A 15,292-nucleotide genomic window follows, 5' to 3' on the forward strand; every position below is an offset into this window, starting at 1 on the left:
GTCTTGGGAAATGTCAGTAGTACTCGTAGTAGTTCCCCTGCTGCCAGTGCCAGGCTGTAAACAAATTTCAAGATGAGCTGCAGAAATGATGGTGCTGTAGAGATCCTGAGATGTGGCGGATTGCTCTTTCACAATGGCAATCTATGGAAGATCTATCAAAGGCTCGAAAGGTCTCGAAAATATCTTCTCTATTTAATTTTGTTGTATGAATCATTTAGATGGAATACTTTCCTCGAGGTATCGTAAATATCGGAATTCTAGGCACCTTCATATCTCGCTTTCATAGCCCGAAATATCTGCAAACCATTTTTTTATTCCAAGAAAAATCCAATTTTTCATTTCTAAAATTTTAGTTTATTCTTTTTTTATTGTTTTCTCTTTTAATGTGTGTTTGTCAAGAATTATAACTCGTTTTCCAATTAGTTTAACTGCTTTTTTGTTCTATTTCGCTTAATTATTTTTAGATATTTCAATTTATATTTATTGTTAATTCATTTAGCATTTATTTATAGTGTTAAGCATTTTGTTTTATATAAATTATAACTACATTTTAACCACGCCATGCCATCCAACCCTTTTGGGGGGAATCCTGCCACCCTGCTGGAATATCTCTGCAAAACAATTGCAAAATATTTACCCCGTTTGCTGTTCCATAATTAATGTGTAAGAAAAATACAAAACAAATGCGTGCTGCTGTTGTTGCTGTTTAAATAATTGAATACTATATATTTGCCTTCGAAAAATGTACACATAATAAATGCATTTAAATGTAAATTAATTTAAAAATTAAACTAGAAATCTGGAAATCAGGGGACAAGCTCTCATGCGCACCGCAAAAGAACGAACAATATTCCTGTGTATGGGATTACTAGTACGATATAACTTTTTTTTTGCCATAATTCCCAAACCAAAATTAAAGGATAACACCACTCATTACATTAGTATCTTTTTTTTTTTTACAGTGTACTCTTATTAATTTTTACAAAATGTAATTTTAACTTAATCTCTAAATCGTTTAATTTAGCTTTTTACGTTTTTTATTATTTATATATCCATAATTTATACAAGTCTTGTAGGTAGGTTTCGTGATTTGTTTTTTGCATGAGAGTGTGTGTCTGTAGTACGTTGGTTGGGGGGGGGGTCGTGTTGCTGCAGTGTTACACAGTGCCTAACAGTGTGTGTGTGTGTTGTTTGTGTGTTTGGGGGTTTGAGTGTGCAAATGGAAATTCGTTTGGAAAGTCAAAGAAGTTGTGCAGAAAGTCATTTGAGGAATAGACAATTATTTTTCAGAGCCTAATATTATTTTTTAAATATCTTTAAATATTGTTGTTTTGCTTAACTTTTAGCTTGGGTAATGTATTTTTTTGTTTGTTGTTTACTTTTAAAAACTCTTTCTCGAAAAATGTTGCACAAACATTTTGAATATTTTGTTTTTGCTGTTGCTGTTGCTGCTGCTGCTGCTGCTGCTGCTGTGTGGAGTGTCGTTCGTTATCTTTGAGTGTTTTGTGTTTGTTTTTTTTTTTTACTATTTTTCTACTACTCTTTTTGTTGTGGTTGTTTGTTGCAGTGTGATGTAATGTTGCCTGTGTGCCTGTGTTTTTTGTGTGTGTGTTTTCTTTTAAATACTATTTTCCAACACTTTCTATGTAATGTTGCCTGTAATTTTTTTTGTTACTGCTGCTGCTGCTGCTACTACGAAGCTACTATTCTTATTAACTCTTAGTACGTTTGTTTTCCTTGGTGAATACTTATACGAGTATGCGCATTAAACTAAAAAGGAACATATACATGATTATTCATTAATATTTAATTATAATATATACGATTTGTGTGTGTGTATGTGTGTCTGTGTGTTTGAGTGTGTTTTCGTTTTTGTTTTGTTTTGTTTTAAATATTTAAATAGTGCTTTCGTTTTTGTTTTGTTTTTATAGTCAGAGTCATTTGTTGTTTGGTTTTTTTTTTTTTTGCGGGTTAGAATAAATTAAATGTTAGCATTTAGAACTGAATCTTCCATCGTTTCAATCGCATCTCAATCGTTTCTATAAGTAGCTTGAATATATATTCTTCTTGAATCACAAATCATTGATGAAAACTTCATTTTACTTGGGTTTTTGGGCAACGTCGCTCTGCACACGCTCTGCTCTCTTGGTCCGTTAAATTCCGTTACAATTTTTTTTTTATCATCATACATACATCATACATCATCCTATCATCATCGTACATCATACATACATATATCCCATCTGTATCTCTTGACCTCTTTTCTCACTACATAATTTTGTTTCGACGACATCTCTCTCGCTCTCTCTCTATAAGTTTTATACACAGAAATTTACAGTGGGTGTTTGAGTGGGGCGGGGCTGAAGGGGCATACATATATATAGATAGTTACAGTCAGAGGGTTAAGGTTTACAGGTTTGACAGTTGTTCTTGTGGTATTTTTTTGCAGTGTTTTCTTTCAGTGTTGTGTGTGTGTTTTTCCTTTTTTTGTTTTTGTTTTGGTTGCTTTCGAAAAGGTACTAAAAATCAGTTGAACTTTTTTATTTTTTTATACGCTAGTTTATTTTTTTTTTTTGAGTCATTTTTTTTAATCATTTTTAATCCATTACAATAAAATATTTTCTTTCTGCTGCTTTTCGTTTTATAAACAAATTAATGAATGTCGCTAAATGCTAGACCTTAAATTCGTTTTTATATATTCATTATTCATTTATATTTCATTTATCATTCGAGTGATTTTTTTCTTCTTGATTTTTATTTTTCTTTTTTCTTTTTGTCCTACGATGCGCATTTTGTTGTTTTAAAATTCAGCTCTATGCAATGTGTGGGGGGGTTTGTTGCTCACTACCGTTTCCTATTTATATTTACAGGGTATTTTTATTTTACCATACCATTCCTTTACCTATTTCGTTGGCATTGCTCCTCGACATCGACATCGACATTAACACTACACTTATGATTTTTGTAGGTAGGTCTTGATGATTAACGTATTCATTTCGTTTCGTTTCTTTACGTTTCTTTACGTTTCTGTTTTTCGTTTCTGTTTAGCTCAGTGGGTTTAATTGTTTTCGACGCTTTGTGCTGGCTGTCTGCTGCATCAGCCTTTGACCCCTGTATGTGGGATGCACGCTCCATTTTTCTGTACTTGACTTTGTAACGTTTACTTGCTGGTTTGTTGGATTTTCGTGTAGAGTTTCAGCGCTGTAAATTGAAAGAGCAGAACGTAAGGGCTGGAGGTTAGTCTTGAGAATGCCAAAAAGAGTATTATATATTCGTATATTAAAATGAAACTCTGCAGAAAAATAACTCTGAGTTGCATTAGTTATTTATCTACCAAGAATCAACAAGATCAGACAATTATTTCAAACAGAAAAATCAAAAAATAAAGATAGGAAAATATAAAAATTAATCTAATATTCCAAATGATATTTTATAATTTTTTCTTTAATTTTTAGAGTACAGTACTTTTTGCAAAAGATTTAATTTATTTTGTTAGCCAACTATAATATTTGATTTATTTATTAGTTTTTTACTCACCTCAAATCCATTTAATAATGGGGTTTTCATCAATGATACCACAGCCTGTTGTTTTGTGTTCTCATAACACCGTTCGCCATTCCATTTCCATTTCCATTTCCTATTCCATTCCCCATCCCTATACCCATTCCCAGTCCCATCGATTTTGTTAGATTAGTTGAAGCTTCTCCATTGACAGCCGCCAAAGCCAAGGGCTTCATGGCAGCCAGCGTCCTGTTCTGATGGACACCCACCAGATCCTCGCCGGGCGACAGGCCCGTCAGCCCCGTCATGGTGGGTCGCTTGTAGTCCGCATCCCCGCCGGGTGCTGCATCCCGTGTCAGCCGCAATGCCTTGAGGTGCTGCCTCTGATGATGATTGTCGCGCAGTGTTGTTGTTCCTGTTGTTGCTGTTGTTGTTGCCTGTGGGTTATTCTTGTTGCATGTGGCATACTTGCTATTGCTGCTATTGTGCAGGGTCAGACTGTACTTGGGCTTGCTGTTGTTGCTGCTGTTGGCCGTGCTGCTGGCCAGGCTCAAATGTTGCGGCTTCTTCGGCATGGTGCTGGTGCTGGCGACGGGAGCGGCGGCGGTGGCGGCGGCTGGTGCCACATTCGAGCGAGCTGCCAACTTCAAGGAGGCTTCGAACTAGAGATTATCGGGATAGCTGCGGAAATTGTAGGTTCTGGCACGCTGAAACTCCGCAGCAGCGGCGGCTGCAGCGGCCGCCGAACTCTGTCCACTGCTGTACGGATTGATCATCGGTGCCGTCGACTGGGAGTTCATGGTGCCCATGCCATCGTCGTAGATGCCATTGTTATGCTCCTGCTGCTGCTGCTGCTGCTGCTGGTTGGCGCTGCTGCTGCTGTGGCTGTGGCTGCTCTTGCCACCGCCGCTGCTCACAGTGTTTGTGTTGCTGGTGTTGCCACCGCTGCTCAGGCCAGAGCCAGCGCCCTTGATGGGCTTAAAAATGGCCGTGGTGGCATAATACTTCTCCATGGGCGGCGGCGGCACAGTTGGCGGCCTGGGGAATATGCTGCTCAGCGGTGGTGGCGGTGTTCTCCTCACATTCACATAGCCACCGCCCATGCCCACGCCCACACCGACGCCGGAGTTGGCCATTTTTGTCGAGGGCATATAGTCCTGCATGTGGGGCACCGCGTAGCCACCTTCCGGTACATCTGTGTGAGGGAGAGAGACATGAAAAAAAAAAAGAAGTTGCCTTTAGTCGTTGGGGAAATTGTCACACAAAAATTTATTTGCATTAGTTCCGGGCACGGAACGGAAATGTGGGACGCGAGCGAGGATTTAGCGCGGTTTTTGGCTGTCTGAGGTCTGAGGGTTCACTGTGGCGGTACACACCTGTATAGTCTGGCGTCATGTTGCATTGTAAATCATTAACCGCTGCGTAGCCATTCACACCGCTCGTGTACATGTTGACATTGAAGGGCTCGTGGTAGAGGCTGTTCTTGCCAATGGAATCACTGTCATCGACACTGGCCTGCAATGGAAGAAAGAATAATAAAGGTTTAGTTGTTAAGGAAAGAGCAAGCCTGCCAGCACTTAATTTCTAGATATAATTTAACCCCAAAAAAACGCGAAAACAATCGATATGCCAGTAAAGTGTTCGATTAATTGGTAGATTTACACCAAAACAAATCCTCCTTTAGCCTGTTGCCTTGCAAATCTTTCTACTTGAATAGTTCTTTCGTTTCGTGTTACAAGTTTCAAGTTTTTCCACACACTGCCCTCCACTTGAGGCGGAAAACTTCTTTAATCCAATTTTCTTGCCACCTTCTGTTTTGTACGAAACTTTAAAGTATTTTTTTTTTTTCTGCGCTGACCCCCACAAATCAACAGCAGAAGCCCAGAGTCCACTGCTGCCTGCCTGCCTGCCTGCCAGCCTGCCAGCCCATTGAAAAGTTCTATTAAATAAATGCCGGAAGCAGCAGGGGCAGGGGCAGCAGCAGACTCGCACGTAGAAACGTAAGCAATGTGGAAACTCCACGCTACATTGAACAATTATGTGGAATTTTCGATGCAAGGCAAGGAATTTGCCAATGATCCATACAGTACGACCCACACCCGGACTCTCCCACTATTTGATGCTGCTGCTGCTGCTGCTCTCGCTCACCTTAATGCTATTGCCATTGGGTCGATGCTTATCCACATTGCCGCCGAGGGTGTTCGGATTGAAGCTGTATTGGAATGCATCGAGTACGTTGCTGCCGCGGGCGCGTTTGGTGCGCGATACGATGAACAGGATGATGGCCACCAAAAGGATAATTATCGTTGTTAGGACAACAATGACAACGCCAATGAAATTCGCATCGTTCGGCTCCTGATCAATGGGCCGTGGTGCAATTACTAAAGAGAGACAAAGAGAGAGAGAGAAAGAGAAAATTGAAATTTTAAATGAACAAAGTGCGCGACACGAAATGAAATTAAATGTAAATATTGTTCAACTAAATAATTAGCAAAAAGGCTTTTTCTTTTGCCTTTTTTTTTGTGTTTAAATTGAATTTAATGCTGGCCAATGCTGGCACACACACACACACACTTACATTGCGGTCCATTGCTGTACTTGGAGTCGGATGTGGATATGCCACCAGCGTTGCCAGTGTTGCCGCCTCCTGTGCCAGCACCAGTGGCGCCGACATTCATTTTATTTGTGCCATGATTGTGCTGATAGTCGTTGCTCTGCAATGGATATTCGCGTGTATCCTGCGCCTGGCTGGGCGAATTACTGTTGCGCTGCTCCTGTTCGTCTGTGAAATTTCCCATGGCGGGCACTGCAAAAAAATACAGAGGGGAAATGGAAAAGCAAAATGAGACACAGAACGAGTTACGAGTAGATTGGGTTGGGTTGGAAGTTCATTTCATTTCCATCTTTAGAAGTTTTGCCGCCACCACCGACCACGACGCTGCCGCGCACAGCTGCGCTTCAATGATTAGTTTTTCTTCGCTCTCTGTCTCTGTCTCTTTCCCTTCGCCTTTCTTTGCTGGCAGAGTCCCTTTCTTTACACCTTTCGTTCTGCTTTAAATTGTTTCGCCTTCGACACGCTTTTCTTTTCGTTTTCGTACAATATATATGACCTCTAACGTGTTCATTTCCTGTCAACTTTTGGGTCGCTGGAAAAAAAAGGTCTTGTGTGCAGATGTTTGATTTGATTTGTTTTTTTTTTTTAAGGGGCGTCACTCGCTCTTCCTTACTCTCTCTCTCCCTCGTGTCTTATGAATATTTATTTTGGGTTTTGTTTTTTCCTAATGATTTTGAAATGGTTTAATATATGCGTGAGGAAACCCTACATATATCTTGTTGTTTCATTATGAATGTTATGCTTGGAGTGCGTTTTGATTGGCGTAACTCTGGGCTGGCACCTAAACATATATCATATGATATCTTGAGTTTAATTAACTTTTGCTTATGCCTCACTTTAGTTAACAGTTGGGCAATCTATGAGCTTTATAATAGTAGAAAAGTGGTACGTATAGCACCACTATATCATGAGTTACTATGGGCTATAATAGCTTAGAGTAATCTTGGAATATCTTGCAGCATATATTTCTGCTTACTTTTTTTCCAACTTGCTTGCCACAAGAAAACCAAAGTCGTAGCTGCCATATATCATGAGTTATCATGGGTTATAATAGCTTAGAGAACTCCTAGCTCATCTCTCATTTTAAAATTCTGCATATATTCCTCTAACTTTTCTGCCACATAAACAGCAAAGTCGTATGTGCCATATATCATGAGTTACCATGGGTTATAATGGACTAGAGCACCCGTAGAACACTCTCCCACTGAATATTTCTGCTTAAGTTTCTTCTACTTTCTTCACCCATAAACATCAAAGTTGTATCTCTTTTATATCTCGAGTTCTTTGGGTCCACCATCCTTCTAATTGCCCGCACACCATACTTCCGTTTCTTAATTATTTCTAATCCATCATATCTATCCATTCCATCAATTTTCATTGCTCCATCAACCCCCGAGGCTCAGTTATCTTAGCGTTGGTTAATAACTCCCGGCGTTCCATAATTCCTAAGGCTTAGGCCTGATTATTAGCTTAGACCCTGCGCGGACGTGGCACCTGTTCAGGAGTTTCCTTTGATCTCTAAATAATACCATGGCCCAGGCTTATGTTTTACGCTCTGGAATCGCTCCACCCAACTACCAACAGAATACAGCATATGGCAATGATGATGATGGTGATGGTAATGCTGCTGCTGTGGCCCCAGAAGTGTTGTCATTTATCTCGCCAACATCTTGAGGGCATAACAAAGCAGAAATGTTTCATCCTCTCGCTCTCGCTCTCTTCGAAGAATGTGAGGGCGAGAGGTTTGTTTTTTTGTACGCCCCCAGGGCTGCGCTACGCTGGGCTTGGCTGCTGTTGCTGCCCAAAAAAAGCGTTTCCTTGAGTGGGTGACCCCGTTTTCTACAGGACAGTAAATGGCGTAATTACTGTGTGAAGTTCTCGTCCTCGTCCCATGGCTGACTGAGTGGAAAAGTACAGCGGAGGAGTACAGGAGGAGGAATACAGAAGCAGTACAGAAGCAGCACAGGAGCAGTCCACGGAGGAGTAGTAAGGGCTCTGGCTGCTGTTTTGAGTTATGTCGCTTGGGCTCCTTAGACGGGGCAGTCTACTCTCAAGGCATGCCATACCATACCATGCCATGCCACCCCCCCCCCCATCCTCATGCCCATCCCCTGTGTGAAGTTTCGCTGTGTGGTTCCTGCTGGGCTTTTGTTTCGACATTGCCATTGTCCTGCTTGTCGCTTGTGTTTTTTCCTGTGCGCTTCCCTACTTGTGCCATAAAAGGGGGAAATATCTCTAGCATCTCCTTGCCACGCTCTCCCTCTCCCCCTCTAACCTCTCTGTGGTCGTCATAAAACGTTTAAAATAATTAAAATATTTCGTGCCACATTTATCACACACACAGACACAGAGGGAGGCAGGCAGGACCAAGAAATAATGGCAAATATGCCGCATATCCCTTTCTGTTATTTGTTCCCTCTCATCGCATGCCTGCTCTTTCTTTTATAACTAATTCTCTTTGTGTGTCCCCAGGGTCTCTCTCTCTCCCTCCCTCTCCCTCTCTCGCTCGTTCTCTGGCTCTTTGTTTTCATGGTTTTCTTTTGTATTTTTAGAGCCAAAAACCTTTAAATATACTAACTCCAGCGACAGCAAATCACCGCAAGCAAAATCTTCACAAATTGGGGTTAAATCTCTCGGCTGTATACAGTGCCTGATAAAAATATATACGCATTCGTATGAAACACTCGAAAGATACGTGCGTTTCGCTCTTTTGTTTACACCCTATCCTACCCCCCCCACCCCACCCTACCACACCCCCTTACGCTAGTTCTTTGAGGCCTTTGCTTGAGTGGCATGTTAAAAAAAAACAGCTGGCTGCCACTGGGAGGTAACGTACTGCCTGCAACCTATAAAGATCATCCCATACCATCTCTGGCGTCTCTCTCTCTCTCGTTGCTGTCGCTTTTTTGTGTGCGTGACAAATGCTGTTTCTGGTGCATCATGTAATTGCTGCCCCTGCCCCACAGAACGCGCAGCATGAAACTTTTTTCTTTATTTTTTTCCGTTTTGGTATTGTGGTTTTTGCTTTTATTTTTTTTTTTTTTGGCTATCCTTGGGTTAGTATTGTGCTGCGTAATGCCTGGCAGGATTACGGATCTTCAAGTGATTGTTTCTCAGTAAATTTTTGGCTCAAGGGGATCGTCAGTTTTTGCTTGTGGGATAAAAGGATGATTGTGTTGGAATGATCTTTCAATTTCTGAATTAAGTTTGCTGCCCCTCAGTAAATCCTTCGGGGCATATCCCACTCAATATAAAACCCATGCATCATGCCAGCTCTGTTCTCTGTTCTCCGTTCCTTTATTTACTTTCAAAAGATCCTCTTATGGGATTTTTTAGTTTCAAAAGATCTGCTTCCAGATCACTTCCCTCTTCCCCTTCATAAATTGGTTTCCTTATGAAGCTCCTCAGGTATGACATGGCATGGCTTTCTTTTCCGTTTCTGTTCGCGTTTTCAATCTGTTTCTCTCTCTCTCTCTCTGCTTATTCCTAATTGAACTATAAAAATCTCACTAGCATTCGATTTATGGGTCAACTTCCTTTAGGCATTTAAAACTATTAGAAAATGCCACCCCTCTCTGGCAAGCGGCGTCGCAGGGCCCTAAATCCCCTAAAACCATCTGGCCGGAAAAAAAAAATAGTAATATGCCGGAAAGGAAATCCCCATTCATGCGGCACGCTCTATTTGACTCATCAATCAAACTCCCATGGATGGACGAACTATCCATGGAAATCTATACCCTAGTCGGATTTTCACACCTACTGCCGCTGCACATGGGTGTTGGGATTTCCCTAGATTTACGCTTCGATTTGGCTGCGTTTTTGGGGGTGGGTAAAAACCCCGAAAAACTCTGGAATGAATATAAATGATCACTGGACTGGCAGTTCAGTGACCGCTGCCAAAACCCGAGGATCTATAGCCGGATCGCCCGCTTTAGAGCAATTTGTGCTTCGGGGGGTTGCACTCTGCCGTACCGATGGCAAATGTGCCATGAAAATATTGTCTAAACATGTTGCCTGGGATTGAGCCTTGCACTTGGTACAATTTAATCAGGACATGCCAGGAAAAATGCCAGGCATTGCACTGGCATTGCACCCTCCCAGAGGCTGATGCTGTGGGCTGGGGGGGGTGTATGCTACCCCTAAGCCAGCAGCCAGCAAAAGGAGGGACAGACACTCTCCATTGAGAGGGATTTTCTTTTCTCTGCTTCACTTATCTCTCGACTGTTTTTCTCCCCCCCTTCTGCCTGCCTGCTGCTGTCTACCCCTCCAGTCAGTCAGCCTGCTGCTGTCTCCCCCTGCCAGCCTGCTGCTGTCTCCCCCTGCCAGCCTGCTGCCCATTGTTGTTAGCCAAAATGTTGGAAAAATGTTTTATCCCCCGTCTGTTAAGTGTAATGCATTGCATTTTCCTCCACTCGAAAGTGAAATGAAGCTGAAAAATGCATTCAGATTCAGGTCCCTCTGCCTGTCCCTGTCCCTGTCCCTTCTCCTGCTCCAGCTCCAGCTCCCTGGCAATTTTCTGGCAATTTTTATTCATTTTCATTCGAGTACATCACGTACGGAGTGTACGAATACAAGTGTGTGTGGAGTGTACTTACCGGATATAAAACTGATCTCCGATAGCATTATCCATTTGACGGCAAAATACAAATTGATTTTCAAATATTTGCCCACACGATGATGCAGCTTAATGGTCACATCTCTGGCATGATCCATAATGGTATCGGGCATATACGAGAACTGAACGGGCTCGCCAGAGAAGTAACGTCCACCGATGCTAAAGAAGACTTTGGCATGAACAAAGACCTAAAGACAGAGAGAGAGAGAGAGAGAAAAAGGGTTAAAGAAATGAAATAAATAAAGGCGCTAAAGAATCAATAATTTCAGGCGCAGATATGTCAAGGAAAAGGATTTCTCTGGGTTCAATATGCGCAGTAAATCGATGAATTTTCAAGCATAATATATAGACGCTTCTTGCGCTTACTGAACCGTGCCACAAAATCGCTTAAATCACTTAAAAATCCCCCAACCTTAATGCGCCACTTGCACACCCCTTTTTTGGGCGCTGTTTTGGGGTTATGGGACACTCACCTGAACATCCTTGGCGAACATATTGTTTGTGTGCAGGACGATGGCACTGAAATTGCGTACCGTATCGAATTCAAAGACAATTTCAACCGGTTTGCCCATCAGACCGGGCGTATCATTCCGCCAGCCAATCCATTCATAACCTGCAAGAAGACGAAACAAATAAAAAACCATCAGAAATGTAGGCAGAGCGGCAAATGCGGGGGGCGGTAGCTGAAAATCAATAGACCAAACCCCAAAAAAAAGGACTGACATGTAAAGCTATTTAAGCTTTTTGCTGTGGCTCTCGGTTTGTAGGGGGTGAAGTTTTCTGGGCTCCCCCCCACACACAAAAAGCAAATAAATGCTCACGAAGGTCTAGCAGGGGGTGGGGGGTTGGGAGTTGGGGGTGGGGAGTTAGGGTCTCACCCCCCCACATAACTAGAAATTATGGCCAATGCGACATTTAAGCCATTTTTTTCCCCTGTGTGTGTGTGCTGGGCTGCTGTTGCCTTTGTTTGCATGGCCCTAATTTCAGCTGGAGACCTACGTGGGGGGCTTAGAGAGAGAGAGAGAGAGAGAGGGGGTCTCCGCTATGCATAAGTCATGCAATATTAACTGCTGCCAGTGCCACTACGAATGGTTATATGGCTATAAGGTCCACCCAGCAAACAAGCTGTAACCAGAAATTATACGACAAGCAGCAGCAGCAGCAGCAGGAGGGCAGGAGAAGAAAGAGGTTTGTGTGTGATGGTCTTAGGGGGGGGCAATCAATAGATGGGAGGGAAGGGAAAGAGGAAACCCACCATTCAAATTCTCGTATTGATTTCCACTTACAATGCAAATAAGCAAGCAAACAAAAAACAAAAAAAAAAACAACAAATAAAACGAGCAAATAATTCCCGAAAAATAAAGGGAAAACTTTTGTCATGATGCAATGCGAACTCTCATTTTATGGGGGCTACTGTCTCGACGATGTCTCGAATGCCAGCGATGGGCGGGGGGAACAGCAACTATCAGGGGGAGACTTCTGGGTACAGCAACTACCCACCCAAGGGAAGGCTTCGTGGAGATACGGGGCACAGCGACTGCATGTCTAATTGTCTGACCGAAACTTTACTCCTGCGTAAAGTTTTCAATAATTTTCGATTATTGGCCATTTGCCAAAACTATGGCAAACAGGGGAGGATCAGAGGAGGTGCCACCAGCGACGACAGTGCCCCCGGTCGCCGGTCGCCCGACGGGGCCAGTGAAAATGTGCGAAATGGCAAAAAATAAACTTGCGGAGCATTGCGAAAATTCCTCGGCAACTTTTTTGCAGGCGGCGGCAGTGCAGCCGCTGGGGCGGAAATGAATGCCAGTGTTGCCATAAATTATCAAATATGCATAATGTTTACATTTTTACAGGCAGGAAAATGCCAGCAGAGCGGGCAGCACGAGGGGAATATCCACAGAGAGAGAGAGAGAGCAGACTGTGGAGCAGTGCTCACTCTCTCTCTCATTCGGGGTGGCATATCCGTGCAAGTTTTTGCTGCCATAGCCCCAGCCAAATAGTCGTAGTTCTAGTCCGAAAAACTTACGGCTCCCAGAGTATTATTTATTCCTCGTTTATTGTGTGTTTGTGTGTGTGTGTGGCAGGCAAATTATTTGCGAAAAGCCAAAAAGTTTTCCAGGAATCTCTTGCCCCCTCCCGCCACCACCACTGCCACCCGCTGTTCAATGAAGTGAGCTTTCAGTATGGGTGCAGGCGGGCGGGGAGAATGGGGCGTAGGTCAGACTTTGCCTTATGCTTTTTCTGTCGGTGCAACTTTTGTAATTATTTGATGTTAATCAGTTTTTTCTATTGCCATAAATCTTTGTGTGTTGGTGCACGGAGGGGGGGTTGGCTTTACCATGAGTTAGGAGCTGTGGACTTGGTATATGGCGAAAGTTATTGCCTTTTAGGGGCTGGCAGAGGGAAGCCATTTAGGCGCCAAAAAGTTTCGTTTCAATGCAGGAAGCTGCAGGATGCAGAGGAAAATCTAGCGGAAATCTACTGAGCGGATTACTAGAAAGCTAAAGGCGGGAAAACTATTTATGAGAATTAGAACTAGAAAGTGTTTTGGGAAATTAAAAATATAAAACAATAATGAATAGGATTTAATGTATTTTATGCATAAAAATATCGCTCAAGGGCCGATCTGCGATTGTAAAAGCGATTTAAGAATTAAAAAGCATAACTGAATAATGTTGATAATATTCTTAAAATGCAGAAAGGATTTATTTGTAGGGATTTACGCGATTAAAAGGTATGTCTAAGGAAGTACCAATCTATGGAAGAGCTCTCCCAGAGAAGCGATATTTTTTTCCCTCTCTTTTCAAACTTTTAACAGCGAAAACTTTAAGAAACGGAGAACTATGCTTTCAGTATTTGCCTCTCTAACTGGTTTAAGTGCCCCAAATGACGGCTAATTAAAGGAATACCCACCAAAAAGGAATTTTCGATTACTTACCCTTGCCAAATCCATGGATATCCGTGCGGAAGTTATCCTTGCCCTTCTGTCCGTCCACCAGCTGGCCCAGACCATCCACATACCGATCGCCCTGCTCATTGCCATCGTATGTCTTGTCGGAGAGATCCACTTCCATGCCGCGTTGCACGCCCTTTGGAATGCTGTACGAGACGATGCCCTCTGCAAAGAAAACGGAAATTTTAAATACTCGAACTCGAACAGGCAAAAGCGATTCGTGGAAGTGATACCAAAAACCAAACGTAAAACCCCAAAAATAGCGTAACATGAGAAGCAAGGTGTGGGGAGAGACGGGTTAGGCGGTGGAGAGTGGCACGGTGGGCACGGGGGGACATGCACACACGTCATGTCACGTCACGTAGCGTGTCACGTGATGCAGACAAACGACTGACAATGTGTGTGCAGCCCCCTATTTAGGTGGATAGGGGAGGCAGAGGAATGGATGGGATGGATGGGTTTTTGTGGTATGGTTTTTAAACTGCGGTAAAAATTTAAAGTTTTCAATGCTTCCCCTAAGCCAAAGGCGGGCGGAACTTTTCAACAGAGAGAGGGGGAATGAGAGAGTGGGAGAGTGAGTGAGAGAGAGGGTGTAAGAGAGAGAGAGACAGCAGCAGGATATTGAGTTACTTTTGAAACATAATTTCGTTTTGTGGCCACTCTACTGCGCTCCTCTCCTCTCCACGCTCCTTTGGTTCGCTTCGCTCTGTCTGCCATTTGGTTTTTGTGGTTTTTTTTTAGCACAAAATTTTCAGAGTGCGGGGAAAAATGTGGGAAATTGGGTTTCGTGGGGGGTTGTGGATTGTGGATTGTGGATTTTCGGTGTGTATAGTTTTTCAATGTCAAAGTCAAATGTTTTAAGCAGCCAAAAAGCAGAACTGACTCACAGCCAGAAAACAAAATGTTTTGAGCGGTTTTTTTTGGGGCTAACTTTGGGTAACACGCTTAAAGGAGATACAATTGGGGTTAGCACACAGTGTGTGTGTGGTGCTGGGGGGGGCAAAGAACAAACACCTGACACTAATTAGCTACGTGGGCAGTGTGGACGTTCATTCATTCCCCCCCGACTGCAAAAACAATTACATTTGGTATGGAAAAAAACCAGAAAACAGCAAGAAAACAGCAGTTAGGGGTTGCCAGGGCACTCAATATAATTATAGCAAGGAAAAGCAAGCAGCAGCAGGAAGGAAAATGGTCGGTGGGGGGGTACGTTTAACTAATTTCACTTGAATTTCTATTTACACAATCCAGGCACGTGGCCACATACATTACAGAAAGACAGACAGGCAGGACAACAAATGGAAGGTGGAAGGAATTTTCCAATAATTACCAAAAAAAAAAATCACATAATTACACATAATTATAGGTAGCAATAGATAATGATGTTCGTTCAGGTAGGAAATGACAGTTATTGATCATACATGAGGACTGTGTGTGTGTCTGTGTGGCAATAAAAATATTAATTATTATTCAAGGCATTCATTTAATTACAAGAATTATATAGAAGGACACAGGACACTGGACTGTGGACTGTGTACTGTGGACACGCCATGAAACACACACACACACACACAAAGAAATTGTATATTTAATTAACTGCCAAGAC

At 42.6% G+C, this 15,292-nt stretch overlaps 2 protein-coding genes across 2 annotated transcripts in view; both read right to left on the bottom strand.

The window, feature by feature from the left end:
* Positions 1-3,030: 3,030 nt before the first annotated feature.
* LOC121403938 lies at positions 3,031-4,076 on the bottom strand. Its single transcript, XM_041592257.1, has 2 exons — positions 3,538-4,076; positions 3,031-3,201 (listed from the first exon to the last, which is right to left on the bottom strand). The coding sequence occupies exon 1, from the start codon at positions 4,074-4,076 to the stop codon at positions 3,567-3,569; it is 510 nt and encodes a 169-aa protein (XP_041448191.1). The 3' UTR covers positions 3,031-3,201; positions 3,538-3,566.
* Positions 4,077-4,163: 87 nt separating this feature from the next.
* The window catches only part of LOC111074847, a 39,149-nt gene continuing 28,020 nt past the window's right edge, over positions 4,164-15,292 (bottom strand). The window contains exons 6-12 of the mRNA XM_022367810.2: positions 13,672-13,851; positions 11,204-11,343; positions 10,711-10,918; positions 6,080-6,307; positions 5,650-5,882; positions 4,878-5,016; positions 4,164-4,696 (exon numbers count right to left, since the gene is read on the bottom strand). Of these exons, the coding sequence (XP_022223502.2) occupies positions 4,164-4,696; positions 4,878-5,016; positions 5,650-5,882; positions 6,080-6,307; positions 10,711-10,918; positions 11,204-11,343; positions 13,672-13,851 (1,661 nt within the window). The remainder of the gene's footprint in view (positions 4,697-4,877; positions 5,017-5,649; positions 5,883-6,079; positions 6,308-10,710; positions 10,919-11,203; positions 11,344-13,671; positions 13,852-15,292) is intronic.

This window comes from Drosophila obscura, unplaced genomic scaffold (assembly GCF_018151105.1).
Source record: "Drosophila obscura isolate BZ-5 IFL unplaced genomic scaffold, ASM1815110v1 contig_179, whole genome shotgun sequence".
Taxonomy (NCBI): domain Eukaryota; kingdom Metazoa; phylum Arthropoda; class Insecta; order Diptera; family Drosophilidae; genus Drosophila; species Drosophila obscura.

Coding starts and splice junctions, on each gene's coding strand:
- LOC121403938 (XM_041592257.1), bottom strand. CDS start 4,076: ATGCCGAAGAAGCCGCAACATTTGAGCCTGGCCAGCAGCACGGCCAAC.